Raw genomic sequence first — 21,674 nt, forward strand, 5'->3', positions numbered from 1 at the left:
TTCTTCACTTTCTTCATTGTTGTGCGAAAATCTATCGCACATTTTCCCAGGGGAATAATTCATGGCTCTTTAAGATAACAAATCAGGCATGTTAAGAGGACTGAAATGTGTGTGAAATTTGGTGCAGCTTTATTGCAATAAAGGGGACTGTTGCATGGGCCTTGGTGGAGGTATGTGCTCTACTGAGTATCTTAGTTTTCATAATGAAGTATTCGGTAATTTGCTTTTCGTATGAAGCTAAAATTAAGAGAGATGTAAATAATAAATCTTGTGACCAGAAATGTTTATTTCATTTTTCAAAAAGCTAATTTAGGGACATCACTATCTTGGAAGGAGGAATTGCAAACAGCAGCACATTTTAACATGATGCTGCAGGGAATGACTCATTAGTCATACCTCCTTCCTTCGCATGAGAGCATTTCTAGGCACTGATTATGTTTTACTGGATCGCTGCTGTCTTCCGAGATTAACCACATTTTTTGAGCACAGTCTCGTAAACACACTGCACATGTGCACTGACACAGGCATAATCCACAAGCAGGCCAAGGATGTTTTCTTTTTCCAGTTCACGCCCAGTGCCCTGTGTTTTGGTCATTTGCATATCTTGTGCAGTTTGAAAAAGTACACAGTGCAACACGCAACCCACTGGCTGTGGTGTGATTGTGTGTGTTTGTATCAGTGGTTTTTAATCATTTAATGTAAACGTAACACAGCACAATAATCATTTAATAACAGATATTCAAGACAGTTCCCATTTTGATCAGGATTTAATCACCGTTAAGAAGGGACTTTAACCTTTGTCTTAGAAATAGTTTTGTTGTACTGATGACCACCTGGCAGAGTCATCATCTAGTACAAAATCTAAAGTCACTTCGGTTTGAGAGTAATTCTGACTTTACTCATGTTGTGATTGAATCCTGGTTATAACTTATATATCATAGACCTCTATAAACCCTTTTAAATGATATTTTATCTCAAGGCTGAAGGTTACTATGCAACCTTAATGCAGCCATTAGACGCCTGTTTCTTGGTATCGATGAAGGGGTACATGCACTTGTCGGAGCCCATGAAACGATACACAACAACATTGGATTCCCACGGCAACAACCTGAAAAAGAACATGTGCAATGGGCTGATTAGAGAAATTCTCCAAAGAAGACGTATTTATGTGAAGCCGTGGCTTTGCACTTACGCTCTAGAGAGGAAGGGGAGGTAGGTGAGGCGAGGGATGCACACCAGTGGTTGGTCTATCAAGATGGCGTTCATTGCCTGCTCAACGCAGTACTGGGGCTCCAGAGGGGGGAGCAGCAGTTCCACCTCCTCCCTAAAAGCACCAAAGTACTTTGATGAGTCAGTGTGGGATTTTTGACAGCAAACACATCTAAATCTAAACATAGTTTGCCGGTGTGATGGACGGCCACTTCATTCAGCTATCAACTACTCGTTCTTCACTTGGAGGCAATGCATTTGCATAGTGAACATTCTGCTAATATTCGAAGCTTAATTACTGTTATATGTTGGTATATTGGTATGAGTTGGTGAGTTTACAGGCAGATACAATAGCCTACTTGACTTAACCTAGTTTGTTAGTCAGTCCATTCAAAAAGCAAAATGGCAGGTTGAAGTAAAGCACAATTGTCATACATGATTATTTTGTGGACGTACCGTATCTTGCAGCCTTCAAACATGCCTGTTTCTACAATATAGGGACAAACAAGTGTAGTCTTCACTCCTTCAATCTCCTCTGCCAGAAGCTCATGGGCCAGAGACTCATGAAAACCCACTGCAGCAAACTTACTGGCACAGTAATCCTGTCACAAACCAAACACAACACTTTTCTTTCTGTTTGCATGATGTGCGTATGACTTAGTTACATGTTGTAAACCTGTTCAGAGAGATGTGTCACAGAGTTTCACAGGAAATCATTCATATCTTAGTGATGCAGGGATTTGTTCTCCCCACCAAACCGGTTCACCTCAACGCAAGCTGTGCTGAAGAGGCCGAGGACGCTGGCGATGGTCACGATGTGACCGTGATTCTGGGCCTTCATCTGGGGGAGGAAGGCTTTCGCTGTCTGAGACACACACACACACACACACACACACACACACACACACACAGACACACACACACACACAGACGTTTGTTTGTTTTGCAGTATGAGGCGACAGTGTTCACATTACTTGCAGAGACTTAAATATTGCTCAATGTGAAGGAAGATTATGTTGCAAGAGCAGCTTCATATTAAGAGGATTTCTATGGGAATCCTATAGCACGTACAGGGTGAAGGGGATAAAGCTTTTAACATTATATATTTGACATGTGATGTGTCAGACTGTACACTATCCTGCTTTGTTTGGCTGATGATGGAAAATATCTTGACTTGAATCGGTGCTGAATTATTGTCCGTGCTGGAGTGAGACAATGAGCCATACCAGCCCTGGCTATAATGGTTTTTACTGGGTGGCTGTGGCTCAGGAGGTGGAACAGAAGTTCGGTAGTTCGATCCCTGGCTCCTCTTGTCTGCATTATAAAGTGTCCTTGGGCAAGATGCAGAGTCCTCAAGTGCCCCTGATGGCTGTGCTCACAGTGTATGTGTGATACAAAAAGTGCTGTGTATAGAAGCCTTGTGTGAATGTGACTTGTACACTTAAAATGGTTGATAAAACTGTAAAGGTGCTATACAGTCATTTACTAACAATGCCACATACTTTTTGATGTTCTATAGAACCGATTCACCAAAATTACAAAATATAAAATGTTGCCAGCTGCACAAACGTCTAGTATTACTGTCACTTCCGATTGTATTTTCCTTTGCAGTTATAATGAACAAGACACTGCAGATAATCTACAGATAATGGACTAAAAAAATATAATAATTTGACAATAATTACTGTAAGATATATTCAAATCAGTTTTCAAGCCCTCTCTTCATCATGCATCACTTCATCCCTACGTCAGTGCCACATTGACTTGAGAGATCTCACCCAGAAGAGGGCGTGACAGTTGACTTTCATGGTCTTCTCAATCAGTTCATCGGGACAGTCTAACATGCGCTCCCCTGCCACCACTCCGGCGTTGTTCACCAGTATCGTAACATCTCGGCCCAGGTCCTTCCTCACGAGCTCTGCGTTGCGGTACACATTCTCCCTATTGGTCACATCCACCGTGTAGGTGTGCGCCTTGCCCCCCATCTCATGCACCAGCTTGGCTGTCTGCTCATTGGAGCTGCTGTTGATGTCCCACAGCACCACCTCTGCCCCATGCTTGGTGAATTCCTGAGCAAAGAGACGACCCAGGCCTCCTCCTGCACCAGTGATCAGCACCAGCTCACCATCAACAGGCTTGGTGCGTGGGCGAAGGAAGACCCGCACAGAGTTACGCAAGATGAAGTAAATCACATCCAGCAGCATCATCTGGAGGTCCATTAGAAAAATCATTTTGATCTGATGCTCCTGACAAGATGTATGTGTATAAAATGAATTAGGCTTCACACCTGTGTCCTCCTGCCTCCAAATGTTAGGATGTGTGATGCAGACAGCCAAGCTGGTGTTTCTCTCCTGTGACCCTAACCCTCCAACCTCGGTTTATATAAACACTCTCCTCCCTGGATTAGAGGAAATACCTTGAGCTCCAAATAAAACCACTTTTGTTGTAAGCTGTGAATGTATGCATATTCACCGTCACTGCACAGGAATTACAGTGAGTCACAGATTCTTGAAGTTTGAGCGTCTTTGTAAGGAACTTTTCACACCTCGAACATACTGGACACGTGAACATTTCATATGTACCAGTTCAAATCATTCCCCCCAATCAGGCTTCATACCTCTATGTACCCCGTTTGTGTAAAATCAGAAAGGAATGGTGGCTTATGTAGGTGTTATTGTTTGATCAGAATAATTTTTAAACCAGCTACCACTAGTATTTTAGCTACAAAATGAGAAAAGTAAAATTAAAGTTGGTGTAAAAATGTCACCAGTAAAGTTCAAATACAACCCTATAAACTCTTCATTGAAAAAAGGGCATTAGGGTGGCCCGTGGTCATATCTGTGCTGTGAGCTCAAGTTGAATTAAATTTGGTGTTCAGTGAAGGGACACCATTCAGGGATAAGGTCCTGTACAAGTTCCCTGCTGCAGTCAGAATCATATTAAATGAGAACATAAGGAGATTATGCATATGAACTGTAAACCTCTGCATTGTTAAGTCCCAAGAAGGAACTGCTTGTTGTGTATCACGTTCCTGTTTTCTAAGTGAACACAGACGTCCTTGTTTGCTCTCGGGTGCATATATGAGCCGTGTTTTTTTACAGTATGCCTCAGGAGATATTTGTCATGAGTTTCAGATCTGTGCATCTTTGTTGTGAGTTCAGATACGTTTTATTCAGTGTAGCAATGATATGACATGTAGTTCCAAAAATCTACAAAAACAGTCATGTAAAGCTTATAGCATAACCTGGAGTGCAACAAGGTGATATGTGAACAAATGGACTTTAAGATACAGAACATGTATCAACAACTGGGTCAATGCTGGAAGAATGAGGTTGGTTTAAACGCCTCGTTGTGAGTCTGTAAAACAGCAGCAAAGATTGCATCAAACAAAGGCCTTAAATTTTGATATCTGATCAAATGGTGCAGATCCCGAGTGGAGCTGTGTCTTTCTCTGTAAGAAATTCATTTTTTGAATTAAATGGGAAGCGGTTCCACCCTGAGCTCTTTCTGTCTTATGTCTACTGGGTTTATTAACTCACTTTAACTTGTGAGACATGATAAACAACCTATATCCATATAACTTCCTATGATAAGAACACAACAGGTTTAAATTAGTTTAAATTGCATTAGAACCGCTACCCAATCTAACTGCACTGCCCCTCCTCCTCCTTGATTGGAAAACTAACTGTTGTGAGAGCTGCATTAGAAATTCAGGCTATTATTATTTTATTAAGTTTTTCTGGCACCGAAGATTTTGTAGGATGGGGAATGTATTATAAGTGCATGGTGTCTACATGGACCCTTGTTTGTTCTGACTGTCTGTTTACTGGAGCTGTAAATGGGAACCACTACTGATGGGTTAATACCTTTGCTGTGTATATCCGTGCACGTAAACTGGGACTAGTCGTTGAGCTGTAAAATGAATCATTCAGCTCCACTCGTCCTGTCACTAACCTCCCTCTCTACACACACATTAGTACGATTCTGGGAAACTGAGCGTGAGTGGAGGCCGACACTGTCCACTGTTTTTCTTTTTGCATGAATAAGCTCAGCCATAGGAGTTTCATTAATCCAGCCCTTTCACATGTTGAGGCCAGGGAAGAGAGACTGTGGAAGGAGGCGACGTGAGCAAACACACCACTCGCTCTCTAACAAGGAACTTTGGACCTTTCCATTTGAACTTTCTTTTCTTTTCTACTCACTCCAAGAGACCTTTTCCCCCTGAAAGTCTCCAAAATAAAATGCCCTCTCCAAAAATACAGCTCTTTGTGGGCCTATGTATATCTTTCTGTGTTTCTTTCACTCTGCACTGCTTTGGTCATCGTTTTATTTCATCTTCATTGTGGCTACAGAACCACACAGTTTATTTAGAAGATGAGGCCTAATATCTTCTGAATGCAGAGCAAAATATTTTTAAAAAAATAACAATGCAGAGATTTTCTTACCGGTTTAGTTTCATCATTTTTATGCAAGATAAGCAAAGCTTCAATGCAGAGTTTACAAATTTACTATGAACTCCTGTGGAAAGAGTTTAAGATAAGAATAAAACAAGATGAGACAAGATCATCCTTTAACAGTCCCATTATGGGGAAACAGACCATGTTACAGCTCCAAAAGTTAAACTAAAAATAATGTGCTTCATAGTAAAAGTAATAAATAGTTTTTTAAAAAAGTGCAATACAAAGACAAAAGATATTGTAATATATATACAATGAACATGGGGTTGCACATAATACGGTTTTGAAGAAATTGAGTTAAATGAAGTTAAACCTGAGTGTTTGTGGTGCAGTCCCACATTTTTGGTGCATGTGATGGAGTTGGAATTATTGATATAATCATTTATATATTGATTTCCATCTCATATTGGTCATGAGTAATAATTACCTATGGTGGCCTCACACAGCCACATGACTGTAGTTCGGTGGACCACCTGTTTGAGTCCTCTCTTTGGGGAGCTGTTCCTTTAAGAGATGCAGAGTTGACACATGCATAACTTCCATCTGACTGATCAGTGTTTGAGTCCCTGTGTGTTTCAGTGCTGCTGACCTGACTGACCACAGATCAGCATCTCTGACACTCTGCAGGGGGGGGGGGTCACCTCAGACTGAGAGGCTCAGTGGGGCTGTGACTGCAGCAGCCGGGGTCGTGATGCCAGGTTCAGGTCTGAGGAGCAGCGGCTCCGTCACGTTGCTTTGTCTCGGTGTGTTTGTGTTCCATGCCGCTCCGGGCCGGGCGGACTGCCGGGCCGCGGGCCTGTGCTGCTCCGGCCGCGACCCGTCCTGCACCAGTGAGGGCTGGAGGTCTGACCGCTCCTACGGCCCCTGCTACTGCGACCAGGCCTGCGTCTCCACCCGGGACTGCTGCCACGACTATGAGGCCGCCTGTCCGGGTAAATATCTCAGGAACTTCTATATAGTGGACAAAACATGGACAATTACAAACTAACAAATCACAATTCCAACACACTGATTTGAAATAGTTGGTAAAACACGTGGGTTGAATTTGTTTTTAAAGGAAATTCACCAAATCATATCAGACATTATCTTTTATTGTTTACACATGTCAGTGTTTTTTAATATTATATATGAATATTCATATTTAAAAAATCATACTCTTTCAAAAACTTCCATCTCGTGTGATCCACCGGCTCCAGAACACAACAAATGTCTTCTCATTGAATTTTAATTCTTCTAATATATATTAATGTATATAATGTTTTTACATTATATACATTAAAACAGCTTTTCAACAGACAAACAGATTTTAGGGCTATTTATAATTTATATTTTTTCAGTAGCTTCCATGTCATATGGCCCACTGACTTCAGACCAATGCCTATCTCATATTATTATTCTAGATAACAAGACGCTCTGGTTTTGATTGGATTTTCGTGCTTCACATATTTTTAATAATCGTATTTTTTTAAATAGCGTCCATGTGACTTTTAGTTCAGAGTCAGTCTGGAGGTGTGTTCTATTTGCCTATGGCAGCAATAACATCTGATATGATTTGGAGTCAGTGAGTCACATGAGATGGAAGCTATTGAAAACAAGGAATTATAGATGATCCCTAAATGAACTGGATGAATACATCCTTAGTGATCTAGTACTGTAATATACTATGAGTCCAGAGACTTGATCTCTACTGAGAGCTGTATTAGCTGAAATAAATAAATAATATCTGATTCTTCAGATGAAACAATCAAACAGGTTATTGGACCCACATTCTAAGTGACAATATTCAGATTTGTCTTGATCAATATATGTAATGAAAACTAATAGTCAATAATATTACTGTAAGTTTATCCTCTGGTGTTTGTGCTCGGTCTCTTTTCTCTCAGCGGTGTCCTGCGTGGTGAGTGAGTGGACGGAGTGGTCCGGCTGTGCTGAGCCGTGCAGGGCCACAGTTCGCAGGCGGAGCAGGGTCATCGTGCAGGAGCCGCTCAATGCAGGGAAACCCTGTCCCCATCTGGAGGAACACGCTGGCTGTGCAGAGTACTGGTCAAATCACGGGAACTGTCACAGCTCACTGGGTGAGAAAATATCCAGCTGGATTCTTTTACAACATTTTCTAAACCGTACTCATAAGATATCATTATCAAATCCTTTTGACAAAGAAATTTGACTGAAGCTATAGATATTTAACTGATAAACCATAAACCAACTTTATCATAACTATAAATATAAAGAAAACACAAACTGACAAATATAAATTAGGATTTTTTTCTGCACTGTTTATTCTGTAAAGTAACATTTTTAATGTTGGTACATAAAGATAAAAATAAACACAGATATGTCTGTGAAAGACGCCAACTGATAAAACTGTCAGGTTAGACATTTGATTATCACTTCACTATCCACATGTAAATAACTGATTAGGAGATTAGAAGAAATGTTATTATACATATGACTCTTTAAGTCATATAAGTCATTTAAGTTTTGGTCCTTTCAAGGAAAATATTCAGTGATCACGGATACACTTTTCTATTTCTGCTTTGTTGTCACACAGTGTTAGATTGTAGAAATGTAGACTTAATGAATATTAAGTTATGATAATCCCACATCTGTCGTTACTTATCATTGAATGAAAATGGATCATAAAACTCAATAAGATGCTAAATCCCAAGTGCAGATTTCCAGCTTCTGTCATGCAAATATGAAACATTTCTAGAATCCTATTTTTATGTGCATTTAACCAAAACATGTACATTTCATTTTAAATGTATGAGACCCATCTTGCAACATATGGTTTCATGTAATGGTCTCATGATGGATGCTCCCTCTGCAGTTCCAGCTCTTATAACCACAAGTGGCTATGGCAACACGAGGAAGAAAAGAGACATCCTCGACAGCGGCGACATTATCGGGTAAAACCTTCTCTAGGATCAGTGAAATGTGAAATTACAGTCTATTTATTTCTGATATTTTCTCTCATATGTATTTAGCTTTGTGTGTGTATGTGTGTGTATGTGTGCGTGTACGTGTGTGTTTAAAATAGGTATTGTGTCCAGTTTCAGTTGACCTCTCTGACAAAAGGGTGCCAGGAGAGTCTGGGCCCACACACCCAGTGGATGCAGTACCTGAGGCAGGGCCACCATGTGTGTGTGAGGTGCCAGCCGCCTGCTCTCGCTAATGGGCAGCAACACTGTGCTGGAGACGGTGAGGAAAACACAGACGACAGGTAAGAATGTAAAGAATGGAGAACATGATTCATAATGATGTGGCATCAAGAAAGTTTTCTATCAATATAGCACCATTGTGACATCACTGTTCTGACACAGTAGAGCTGCCTCACAGCGAGAAGGTTCTGGGTTCATAGCCGCTGGCTGGTTGTTGTGCTGGTGTGTGGAGTTTGCATGTTCTCCGTGTCTGTGTGGGTTTTCACTTGGTACTCCCATAGTTCATGTGATACACTGGCGACTTGTCCTGGGAGTGTACCCCGCCTCTCGCTCTGCTGATTGGCTACACCCCCCCACAGCCCTCAAAGCATAAGCTGTTTAGAGAATGGATGGATGGATGAACAAGTCACTGCTTGTTTTAAAATCTGCCTCAAAATGTAAACTCGTGTTGTTCAGGAAACATTAATGAGCACAACAGATAATGTATTTGGTTTTATGCTCAGCTGAGAGTTTATTCATGCATGAAATTAGCTTGAAGTTCATTTGGCTTATGAAACCACTGTCCTACTCACTGGAATGGGAATCTTTGGATCCCACTGTATGTGAAGAAACAACATAACGCTTCATAACACTAATAAAATGAAGTTTCACCCTATATGGAGCAGTGACAATAAGTATTATGCAATTACCAGCTGAAAGCAGCATATAGAAATTTCAAAGTGTTTGGAGTGAATTCAACATGATGGCTCCACTCAGCAAAGTGATTTATAATTTATACCTTGAAGCCAGGCTCGCTGTACTGTGTACTCTTCATGCTAAACTTACCGGCTGCTGGTTGTAGCTTTATACGCAGACTTATCGCTCTGCTCTTGGCAAAAAAAAAGCAAAAGTGACACAAAATGTCAAACTGTTCTTTTAGGGATATTCCTAATTATACATTTTAATTAGGATTAGAATAATCCTTCCAACCACATTTACCAAACAAGGCCAATGCAAAAAGGCACAAGATAACACTTATATTATTGTGTGTAATTTGATTGTTGGCATAAAAAACATGGTTGTATCTTACTTAATGGTTGCAATGTGTTAATTATTTTTAAAAAAAGGAGTTATGCTCTGACCGTTAAGACCTTGCCCCTGGCGTCTGAAAAGTGGGGCACATTGAACACATGTGTCTGACACTATACCTACCTGTGTGTATTCTCAGATTCTCTGCAGTGGTGTATGGAGTGTGTCAGATCAGATGCTTTTTTCATCCCATCAATTCCACTGATCTATTCTGCACCATATATCACAGATCTGATGACTAACAGTTAGAACCACCACTAGAGGGCAACATTGTTTATCTCTTGGATTTTAAGGGGACTTCTGAATTCCTCCTCCTGCTCTTCTCCCTGCAGGAGACAGTCTCTCCAGTGGCAGGCGGTGGGAAACCCTCGATGTAAGGGAGTGTGGAGACGTGTGGGCAGGTTGGAGGCCTGCTCCTGCCCAACAGTCCACAGCTTCCTCTTCATCTGATTGCCTCCTTCCCTCTAATGTCCCCCCCCCCCCCCCATCCCTCTGTAGATATCCACTTAGACACAGTCTGCCAGCATGATTACAAATCTCTAGTAAAGCGTGCTTCCTTTTCAGTCAGATGACCACATACAGTCTGTGAGAATACAACAAATATTTTACACACGACAGTGTTTCATCTAAATTGTACAAATTGTTGTTTTCTTTAGCCTAGAATGGGGCCTTTATATTTAAATACTTTATATTTACATCAAGAGCGGGTCCTCTCTACGGAGGGCGCCATGTTTTTTACAGTTGTTCAAACACAACAAACTAAACATCTTTTGAATTTTTTTATGACAACTGAAGCCACCCCAGGTTCTCTTTCATGTTTGGAAGGAGAGGGTGAGGTGAGGGGTGTTCAGCTGCAACACACAACTTCACCACCAAATTCGACACACTGAAGCTTTAATGATCTATGTTCCTGTCTACTTTGGTTTGCAGTACAAAAACAGTAAAATGAAAGTCAACAATTCCTAATCAAAATGTAAAGTGATCTGATTTATTTAGTCTTGAGTCATCAAAGGGAAACGTTGCGTCTTTCTTAAGAAATAGAAATATCTTGGGACATTGAGACATGTTTTTTTTCTTTTACAAGACAAGGCTCTGGCTCTGAGTGAATCACAACCAGTCACAACGCCAAAGTTACAACATGCACTGAACAGTAGAACATTTATACAGAAACAACAGCATAGAAAGTCAACAGGTAAAAATGTTCTCTTTTTTTGTTTTACAAAACAGACAGCCTCGGGACCTACAAACAACATTGTATAAGAGCTGACTAAGGTCATTCAAATATCTTTTTTCAATTCCCTGGAAACAGTGTACTTTACAAAGACTGATGGCTTAGGCAAGGTTGGGGTCAATTCCACTGAGAGCTTAAAATGTAGAAAAAATATAGTTTACGTTTTTGACTTGTACCAGGTTTAATTTGTCTCATGCTGTAATACTGGTTCCTGTTATAGTGTCTTGTGTACTGTGTGTTTTTTTTACATAATCAAGGCATCTTGAATCGACCCCAACCCTGTAATACAGTGTTTGATTCAGAGTGTGTGGACTTAGGCTACTTGCTAAAGCAGTGGATCTCACTGGGTTTTGGAAATGACCACGTGTCCCTGAAAAGGGCCCTATGGGGTTCTAACAAAAATGAAAAAGACTTGAAACTCTTCACATTTAAAGCAGCTAGCGCAACAACCAAATTCTATTTTAGCATTCTGCTAAATGCATTTACTATACAGTTGGGAGTCTTGTAATGGAAAGTGTTGAGAATCTGTGCTCTTCATCTTCGTTTGTATCAACAAACGAGAAATAAAACCAGTCACTTGATTGTGTTTCTTCATAAAACATGATGGTTTAGTCCGTTGATTCGTGTCAGAATTCCTCCACAGGGATCGCAGTAAAATTAAAACCTCTTTTACACAACTAGATTTTGTAAATTTGAATGGCTCCCAAGGAAATGGAGGAGAGTAAAGTGTGTGCCCAAATAAATGAAAAAAAGAATGACTTGTAAAAATAATTACTTTGCTTTGTATAATGGTGGTATCATGTCACAGTATCACAGTCTGGTATCAAATTACAATGTCATGCGCAATGATTTTTCATACTAAAAGCTTAGGAGTATCAATACTAGTGTCAGGATTTCAATACTTGTGTGTATGTCTGCGCACGATGCACATTTGCCCGTAATTAATCTCTTAGACACATAAATTAGTCTTGACAGTAGTGCATGCTGCCTATTCATGAACTATTGATTGTCATCATTTTTGAGAGCTACTTGGTCCCTGACTACCGTAACATAGAAAACCCCAAATATGGGACAGAAGCTCACATGATCCTTCAGGACGGGATATGTGATCTCAATGTTGTTTCCATTAGAGTTAATGACATGTCTGACTGAAATTTGTTTCAACATCTAAATCACCTAAATCGTTTCAATGTAACAGATTTGAAATGTTTCGCATACATTGGCCTTGACTTTTCACGAGCTAAAACATTAATGTGCAATAAAATGTTCATCGGAAACTAACCTATGCCTCAATTGTTCCTCTGCTTGAGTCTGATGCTGTCTTCAAAGAAAAACCATGCCTGTCCAACCTCACAATGTAATATGAAGAATTATACATATTTATTGAGGAAAGTACCTTCTTAAATACATATAATCAGAACTACAAGCCATTCACTTCAAGGTTTTTTGAGGGAGACTATGAATATGATCCAATCTGAATGTCATCATCTGGAAAATGTTAAATATCTGCAGTCAGTTGTTAAAATCTTTTTTGAGGATGATGGTTATTTTCTTTGGGGGGGGATGACTTGGCTTCTCACTGCTGACTTTATTTTGTGTTCAATACTTTGTAATTTCACCAGAATACAAAGAAAAGCTGACACTATGATGCTGCATATAATAGATTGTTCAAACCATCCACCCTAAGTTATTCAAGAATGTGATTGGTTGCTAACTAAGATTCATGTGATGCACCTCCCATCCCTCTGCTCACAGCTGTAAATTAATAGATTCATGTGTCAAATTAATCTTAATTTCTCATATGATTACAGTTCTCTTGGTAATAAAATTGGTTGCTGCTGCATGTTACAGTCAAATCTGCACATGAAGAACACAAAAGCAGGATTCTCCTGACATGCATGCATTCATATCAGAAACACATTCTTCTTATTCTTCTCCATTAAGTGGCAGCCACACAAGTGTAGTTACGGAAGCCTCACACACACACACACACACACGGTTCCCTTTGCCTCTCGCAGTCATTGCTATTCCTTTCACACCCCAGCTCCTCTCACTATGTTGAGCAATATGAATTGGTTCAACTCTGATTAAAACAGGAAATGAAATCAGGGTTTGTGATTAGACTTTTAACACAAAAAGAATGTCAACCACTTCCTGTTGACTTTCTGAACAAATATCACCTGACACCTACATGTATAAAAGTGCAATGGCTTCTTCAGTGCTATCTCTAACTGTCTTGAATTTGCTTCAGGAAGTGGCTAAGAGAGATTTCACTGTTTGCTCAGTTTTGTTTGAGGATCTGTTCAGTTGGCAGTGAGGTTGTTCTCCATTCAGCTCGTCAACATCAGAGAAACTGTGATTAAAGGCAATATATTCTTCTTGAGATTCTTAAAATTCACTTTGGTTGTAACTGCTCATGTTGGCATGATCGTATTAGATGTAAAAGCAAATAGTAGCTATTATTTAATTTCAATTCTCAAGATAGTATCAGCATATTAAATGTCTTGATTTGTCTTTGTGTTTTTATGTCATATTTTTATTTCATGTTCCTGTGGCGCCTTTCTGCGAAAAAAAGAAGGTCTTCATTTCTGTGATAATATATACTCTTCATTTGGAGATTACACACTTTCCTCCCTTGGTCAATCTTTAATTTAAACTGCAGCGAGTGACAGTCACATGTTATAGAAGATTGTTTTTCTTTGTTATGTGACCATATAAAAGAGAAATGCATTGTGGGTTTCTAACTGTCAAGAATCTAAAACTAATTTATATTGCGTGGTATTATAATTATTTATGGGATGCTACGAAGATTTAAGACAAGCATTAAAAGTACAAGATCCTCGCGTCATAATGTTGCATTTACACTCATGAATGTGTACAGTGAGTAGTGACTCGGTTAACATGTTACTACATGTTCAGGTTATGCACGTCTGTGTGTGTAGGCTATATATGTACGTGTGAATATATGTTACATGCAATCAAACCATTTCATGTCCAATAAACAAACTGCTGCCAGCCTTTGAGGGCTGCTGCACTCGCTATGGAAACTAAATGTATCTATGTATTCTGAATATCGACTTCTGTAACTGCATGGTTCTGCTGTGGGTGTGAGTTTGTGCTCATGCATGAGTTTCCTCAGTTCAGGCATTACAGCTGATACATATGAAAGTTAACCTGCTTGTGTATATTCAGTGACTTTATTTTGAACCCTGCTCTCTTGGAAGGCCAATGCATGCTGAACATCTGTTACACAAACCTAAACATGTCAATAAGCTTTAAATAAAAAACATAAATAATTCTTCCCACATATTATGTTTTTGTACGTTGACTGATTGGCTGCATGCATGCTCCATAAATGTCCGCTTGATGCTGCAATCAAGACTATAATCTCTGACTCTTATTTTTATATCAAAAAATCTTGGTCCACCACTATCGTCCTTAAAAATTATAACAGGGTGCAAAGAACAATGTTCACCAATGGAGATTTGAAAGTATCATCCAATCTTACTATGGCATGATAACATTGGGGACAGCAAAATACTGTTCAAGACCGAGTACTCAAGATAATGGATGAGTTGAAGCCTCTGATAACTGCAGACATTGAACCTTATAGATGATTTTGACACAGCAGACTAGCAAATCACATATTTCAATAAGGACCTCTCTCTTATCTACTGTATATAAAAATAAATCAGATAAGACAATCTCAAGAGTGTGGATACATGAATTTGCATTACATCACCCATCAGCCTTCACACTCATACACATGCACACACATACACACCCCTACAAATGTTAATGACTAAGGCCAGGTTTGGGAAGAGAGGGCACAAGTAAGTAGCTTATAGGCTTCTAGGTCCTCTTCTGTATTTCTATCTGTAAGACTACAGAATAAACTTGGACTCTGTAACGGGACAGTCGGCAGCTGGGATTGTTTTTCCTAGAGAATATATAGAGATAAACCCCTGCAGCTAAAACCACATCATTCAATTGGGTTACACCAGTATCAACCACAAAACTAGATTTCTCTGACTACCCTTGATTCCACAGGGATCTCTGACCAGGCCTGTTGGCTACCCAGGAGTGCTTCTTTGTATTGTGGGTGTGGAATACCGCTAAGAGGAATGAGCTGAAGGATGGGCAGTGACATTCTCCAATTTAGAAATGTTTATTCTCCCAGAGTATTCACCACACATGTTCACTTGGAGCTCATTGCCCAGCAGCATGCTAAGGTAATTCGTGAAATGTTTCAGTGAGACCCTTTTTCTTCTCTTTCCGTTGTCTACCGTGTTTATCACAAACACTCTGGCCCGGGCTTCCCATTTGTTTCTGTTCCACTTTTACCTCAGAGGCTTTTATCCAAAGTATTTTGACGCCCTCTCTCAACCTTTGGTCTATGTGCCATTTCATGTCCTACATGATTCTCATGAGCTACCCCACGAATCCCTTCAAGGGGGAACAAGCAATTTTGGCCCAGCATTTTCTGGGCTGCCTCTAAATGGTTGGTGCCCCTCTGGTAATTGATGTTGATGCTGCGTTTTGGGCTGTTTCCTGCCAACAGACATTCTGAGGGACTTGCGTCAGAGATGTCGCGCAGGTGCTCGTCATCATCTGTGTCGGCGTCAATGTACTTGCTGATGGAGGAGTCGTGGAAGGTGAAGACAGTTGGAGCCAGGGCAGTGCTCTCTGGGGACTTCGGTGGGGTCCTGCTGCTGGCAGTGGTGTAGATAGAAACTTCAGGACTTAACAGAGAGTGGTCTGAAAGGACTGAGCTGTCTGAGAGCGGGGACAGGCCTGACTCCCCATCACTGCGGCAGCCCCCCTTAGGTATAAGACTTTTCGTGGAGTTTCCAGAAAAGAAGAATTTCCTTGCATTATCTGAGTATGAGGGCTTTGTAACAGACACAGGAGTCAGCATGGGCTGACACTCCCTAGTGGTCTGCTGACCTGTTCTCGCACTGGCACGCTGGGAGAACGCTGTTGCCGGACTGTGGGAGAGTCGGTTACCTTCCTGAAGGCCAAGGTCCATTGCTGGACTTTGGAGGAAACGTGTATTCTCCTGGAAGTCTGTTGCACAACTGATGTAGCTGTCAATGCTAGACAAGCTTTTCATGTCCCCTACTCCCTCTCTGGTTCCTAACACTGGTGGCCCGTGATCTTGTATGGCCCCCAGCTCTATCTCATCTCTCTGTTTGCTGACTCTAGTGCCTCTGTCTTTGGCATTTAGGTTGGGTTGTGACTGTGTCTTTGCCATCTGGTTGTACATCTCCTCTAGCTTCTGCACATTTAGCCTTTGGGGACTGTTTGCTCGGGCCTTGCTGGGAGAACCTAACTCCTGGGCGTTGAAGGAACGGTTTGAGCTTGTCTCTGATGTAGCCCTCTTAGCCGTCCATTTCCAGCGACTTGGAGAGAGATGGTTGTCATGAGGCCTCTCACTTTTCTCTACAACCACATCCATCAGTTCGGCACTACGAGCAAATGCCTCTTTTAAGTTCATGGAGACAATGCTGCCATTTCTCTTTGCCCTATCAAGGGCTTCTCTCCGTTTGAGTGCTTTTTCCTGCCTCTTTTGCTCCTTATAGAATTCAGAGAAGTTATTTACAATAATGGGAATGGGCAGGGCAATCACCAGCACTCCAGCTATGCAGCACAACCCCCCCACAATCTTTCCCAGGAGAGTTTTGGGGTATATATCTCCATAGCCTACTGTGGTCATAGTAATAGTAGCCCACCAGAAAGAAGCTGGAATGCTCTTAAACTTTGTATCCTCTTCATCCTTTTCAGCAAAAAACACCAAACTGGAGAAGATCATGATACCCATTGCCAGGAAGAGGATAAGCAGGCCCAGCTCATTGTAACTCCTCCTCAGGGTAAAGCCCAGTGACTGAAGGCCTGTGGAGTGACGCGCCAGCTTCAGAATACGAAGGATACGCATGATCCGAAAAATCTGGACCACGCGGCGGACGTTCTGAAATTGAAGCACACTCTTGTTGGATTCTGTTAGAAAAATGGTGACATAGTATGGCAGGATTGCCAGAAGGTCAATGACATTTAGGGGACCCTTAAAGAACTTCCACTTGTTAGGGGAGGAGAGGAAGCGAAGCAGGTACTCCATGGTAAACCAGGCAATACACACAGCTTCCACATGGGCCAGTTGTGGGTTGTCTGTGGACTGGCCAAACTCGTCTGTGTCCTGCAGCTCTGGAAGGGTGTTCAGAGACAAGGCAATGGTTGATAGCACAATGAAGAGGATGGAGATGATGGCCAGGATCTGAAAGACAAATGAGTTTAATATCAAACATCAGATTTGAACTTAAGCATACATTTCTTAACTAAATCAGAAAATTAAAAATATAGAAAATAAAACATATACAAATACAGTGTATTCATAAGCGTTTTGATTACAGCAAGAAACTGCAGAGTAATTGAATTCCAATGACCTTTCAGTCAAAACAAAACCTTGATAAATGCCCCACAAAGTGTGTGATTGGCTGAGCGCTAATGGATTGGATTGACTTTGAGCACTTATTTATTCATGACTCACTTATCGGGCTTATCCACATGAGTGAGCGTGCTTCAATGAAGAATAATGTTTGCAACCAATAAGCAAACATTCAAATAGCTCACAAAATAAAATCTATTTATTAGAAAAAAAGAAAAACCTCATCACACTTATAAGAGATCTTTACCCGATTGGAGTCAGGATGTCTGCATATGACATTTTCACAGCAACAGTTATTGTCGTGCTTATCCTGCTCACAATGACAATACTTACATAAGTGGGAAATATCTGATTCTGCCAATGTAGCTGATGTTAGGTGAATATTATATATATTGGCAGATATGAAGCAGTTCAAGTAACTCAGTTTTTTGGGCGAGTGAGGGGAAGATGGACAGGTGGAATGGTTTGTTGTCATCAGTATTGTAGGGGTTGTACCGGACCATTGTGGTTAAGAAGCAGCTGAGCCAGAAGTCAAACCTTTCAATTTAACAGGTGATCTACGGTCTGATTCTCACCTATAGTCAAGAACTTTGGGTAGTGACTGAAAGAATATAACAGAAGTGGAAACAGAAGCTGAAAATAAGCTTTTTCTAAATGGGGGCTAGGCTTAAGCCTAGTTTATGCTTCTGCGTCACGTCTACGGCGTAGCTACGCCGTAGCCTGACGTGCGCCTCCCAAAAATCCTAACTACGCGGACGTCGACGCGGACCGTAAGCGCTGTGATTGGTCCGCTCAGAACGTAAGTTCCGGCAGTTGCTTTTCCGGTCTTTCTTCCCCGTCGTAAAAACCAACTCCGCAAACGTTTTCTTTGTAGCTTGCGCTTCAACATTTGCAATATAAGCATTTGTTCTTCATTTTTGATGAGCTCCAACAACAAAAACAGCTGCTCCACCTCGGTCACCATTGTTTACTGTTGTTTACTTTACGGAAGAAAAAGCGAGGATTCGGCTATAACCACACAAACACACCGCTACACCCCCTAGTGGCATGGCAGTGAATTGCAGAGCAACGCGTTCCCTCGACGCAGAACTTCGAATGCTCAACGACCTACGGCGTAGGTACGGCGTCGACGTGACGCAGAAGCATAAACTAGGCTTTAGCCATCCAGTGAGCACTCTGAGTATAGCTGCTGCTCTTTCATGTCCAATGGAGCCGATTCGGACATTTGAATACGATGTCTCCTGGGCACCTTCCATTGGAGAATTTCTAGGCACACCCATCTATAGGGAGCCCCGGGGTAGACCTAGAGCTCTCTGAAGAGATTGTATGTCCCATCTGGCCTGGGAACGCCTTGGGATCCCCCAAGAAGAGCTGGAAATCAAGGAAAGGAGCACTCTGCTTAGTCTAGTACAACAGCGACCCGACTTGTAGAAGATGTTGCAGAATTCTGATTGGGACTTCAGGGCCATACATTACAGTGGAGTAGTGCTTACTTCATAAACAAACGGTTAGCACTTGTTATATTCACCCCGAATGAATCCAAACAATCCTGACACACTACCAAACAGCACAATTTAGAGGATGAGTAGGAGGCTGTAGCTGGAACACAGCATGTTTGGGAACGGCCCACACAAATGAGGCTTGGATGTTATATGCGGGAAGAAATCATAGAACAGTTTGAATAAATACTTGCTTCTAAAACTGAGTGCAGCTGAGCCTTAAACCACACACTAAACATTCATAAGACACCCATGTGACACAAAAAAAGATCAGAATGAAATTAATTATATCAGTGTGAGTTCATTTGATCATGGATCTACTGGTTAAACACATAGTCATTTGTTTAAACAATCAGAGCACATGATGCAGGGTTTCCCTAGGAATTGCCCAGAGGAAATGAAGGAACTGAGGGAGAAATAGGGCAATAGGAGGTGTCTGTAAGCGTGGGCCTTGACAATGGCCTAATAAGTTGAAGTCCACTCCCAGGAGTAAAAGTGATGGCTAAAGAGGCAACCTTATCTATGACCAATCAGAGAAGGAGGACACTGTTTCCATAGCGTTACGGCAGACATGAATAATGACCCATGTGTTTTTCTTCCCTCTGCGCTCCTCTCCTCCTGCTCTGGTGGAAATCTATTTGAATCAAACACTTCAAGAGCAGAGTGCTGCAACCAGAGAGGGAGGGTGGAGCGGGTGGAAATGACGAGGGCAACACAAGACACAAGAGAGCAGCCTTGTCAAGAATGGAAAATTATTATCATTGAAGGAAGGAAAAAATAATCACACAAAGTAGATAGTACTCTGCATTTGCAAGAACAACCGATTTACAGGTCCAGTGTGTAAGATTTAGGTGAAAGGGATCTATTGGCAGATATTTAATTTAATTTTCACTAGTTTGTTTAATCTAAATTGGATTAATTGTAATTTTCTTTACCCCAGAAACAACCCTTTATATTTAAGTACTTTATATTTACATCGAGGGGGCCCTCTCTACGGAGGCCGCCATGTTTTTTACATTAGTCCAGACTGGGCAAACCAAAAACCTTTTGAGTTTTTATGACAACTAAAGGCTTCTACAGTTTCTTTTTCACTTTTGGAAGGAGAGGGTGAGGTGAGGGGGAGGCTGCCACATGCAATTTTAACACTAGATTTCACAAAATTATACACACTGTACCTTTAAGTTCACCTCTTGTTAAAATACGTGCTGCTAACATATTCCAAACTTGAAGCCATGGAGATTGTAGCCATGGAAGAGTAGTGAGGTAATAGGATTGAGATGCTATAAAAAGATCGCTAATGAAGGCTGCTCCTGTATGCCTATGGTTATGAGGTCAAGTTCCACCAGGAAACCCTGCACATCTCCCACTGGCCAATGCTCTGGTTGATCCCTGTCTCTGCAAAAGGTGCTTTCTCTCAAACCACCTTGCTTGTCCTTACTTTTTCTTTCTTGGACTGTTTAATGTCAAGAAACCCTAATTTCATCAAACCTATGCACTGAAAATCTGAGATAAAGGAGGCTGCAAAAAAACATGCCTCAGAAAAGGTTGAACTAGGCTCCATAATGACATCAACGTAGTTACTTATTCATAGACTAACAGTGGATTGAGGCGCGCAAATAACCAGATGTTAGTAGCAGCCATGTGCAAGATTATGGCCCAGTTTTGCAAGTGTGACAAATGCTCTATTTTTGTAGTATATGGACACCAAAACTGAGAGTGGCCAGCAGCATCATTTTGTTATGTACTGGAACGGATGAGGACCCAAATGCAGATTTCAAATGAGTACCTTGACTTACGAGTAGGTGAACAGGTCGGCACTACAATCCAAAAGGTCTGCCAGCTGAAAGCAAGGTCAAAAATTTTAAGTTGGTAAAAAAAACATGAAGAATATCACTCGGAAAAATGTTGGAAAACTAACAAGATACTGACGAAACAAACTGTCACTGACAAAAAGAAAAAAATTAAACAAATGAAGCTGGTCCAGTCAGTCCAACTGATTAATTCCAAATTCACTAACAATAATTGTACAGGACTCTAAGAGGTTCTTTTTTTGTCGCTTGCCTTCCTTTTAAAAAACCTGGTAAAGCCTTGGTCCAGTTCACCGACATCTACCTGTATGTGATGGCTGCTTTGCAAACTGCTATGATACTTTCTATACTGAGTTGACCTTTGATAATTGCTATCAATAATAGAATGTTACATTTCATTTTTCAATCATGTGGATTTTGTTTACCCTTGTTCGCCGCAGGCAAGCGAGAGAGAGAGAGCATTAAAACTGCCTATGGGTTTATTGCCCTGTGAACCTCTGTTAACTTATTAACATAATATAATCATATCTTTCATGAGGTCATATAATTGCTTCAGCCCCCCCACAACCCTCAAAAGGATTAATGGTATAGATAACCAATGGATGGGTGGATGAATGAGATCACATAGCTGACACCTTTCATCATAGTTTCAATGTCTATATCTACAGAATATGTCACAGCTATGAAATATATCACTGTTACTATTTTTTAACAATTTTAGCATGTTATTAGAAAAAGAGGGGAGGGGCTACATGTGTATTATAGTCAGTAGGGTATTATGTAGGGTATTATATATGTT

General features: G+C 41.0%; 3 protein-coding genes across 4 annotated transcripts in view; 1 reads left to right on the forward strand and 2 right to left on the reverse strand.

The window, feature by feature from the left end:
* Positions 1-708: 708 nt before the first annotated feature.
* rdh20 (retinol dehydrogenase 20) lies at positions 709-3,606 on the reverse strand. 2 transcript variants are annotated; one of them, XM_069536560.1, is made up of 6 exons: positions 3,497-3,606; positions 2,988-3,416; positions 1,976-2,074; positions 1,666-1,811; positions 1,193-1,324; positions 709-1,108 (listed from the first exon to the last, which is right to left on the reverse strand). In XM_069536560.1, exons 2-6 carry the CDS (start codon positions 3,414-3,416, stop codon positions 991-993), a joined length of 924 nt encoding a protein of 307 aa, XP_069392661.1. In that variant the 5' UTR covers positions 3,497-3,606; the 3' UTR covers positions 709-990. The 2 variants fall into 2 exon arrangements, with proteins under 2 accessions (XP_069392661.1, XP_019957035.1); XM_020101476.2 differs by having other exon boundaries at positions 2,988-3,579.
* A 2,475-nt stretch (positions 3,607-6,081) lies between these two features.
* On the forward strand, positions 6,082-12,407 carry LOC109638484 (somatomedin-B and thrombospondin type-1 domain-containing protein). Its single transcript, XM_020101477.2, has 5 exons — positions 6,082-6,598; positions 7,550-7,741; positions 8,497-8,575; positions 8,707-8,889; positions 10,228-12,407. Exons 1-5 carry the CDS (start codon positions 6,358-6,360, stop codon positions 10,343-10,345), a joined length of 813 nt encoding a protein of 270 aa, XP_019957036.2. The 5' UTR covers positions 6,082-6,357; the 3' UTR covers positions 10,346-12,407.
* The window catches only part of kcnb1 (potassium voltage-gated channel, Shab-related subfamily, member 1), a 30,778-nt gene continuing 19,965 nt past the window's right edge, over positions 10,862-21,674 (reverse strand). Inside the window, exon 3 of the mRNA XM_020101555.2 lies at positions 10,862-17,397. Within this exon, the coding sequence (XP_019957114.2) occupies positions 15,472-17,397 (1,926 nt within the window). The 3' untranslated portion in view covers positions 10,862-15,471. The remainder of the gene's footprint in view (positions 17,398-21,674) is intronic.

Source organism: Paralichthys olivaceus, chromosome 2, assembly GCF_024713975.1.
Source record: "Paralichthys olivaceus isolate ysfri-2021 chromosome 2, ASM2471397v2, whole genome shotgun sequence".
Taxonomy (NCBI): domain Eukaryota; kingdom Metazoa; phylum Chordata; class Actinopteri; order Pleuronectiformes; family Paralichthyidae; genus Paralichthys; species Paralichthys olivaceus.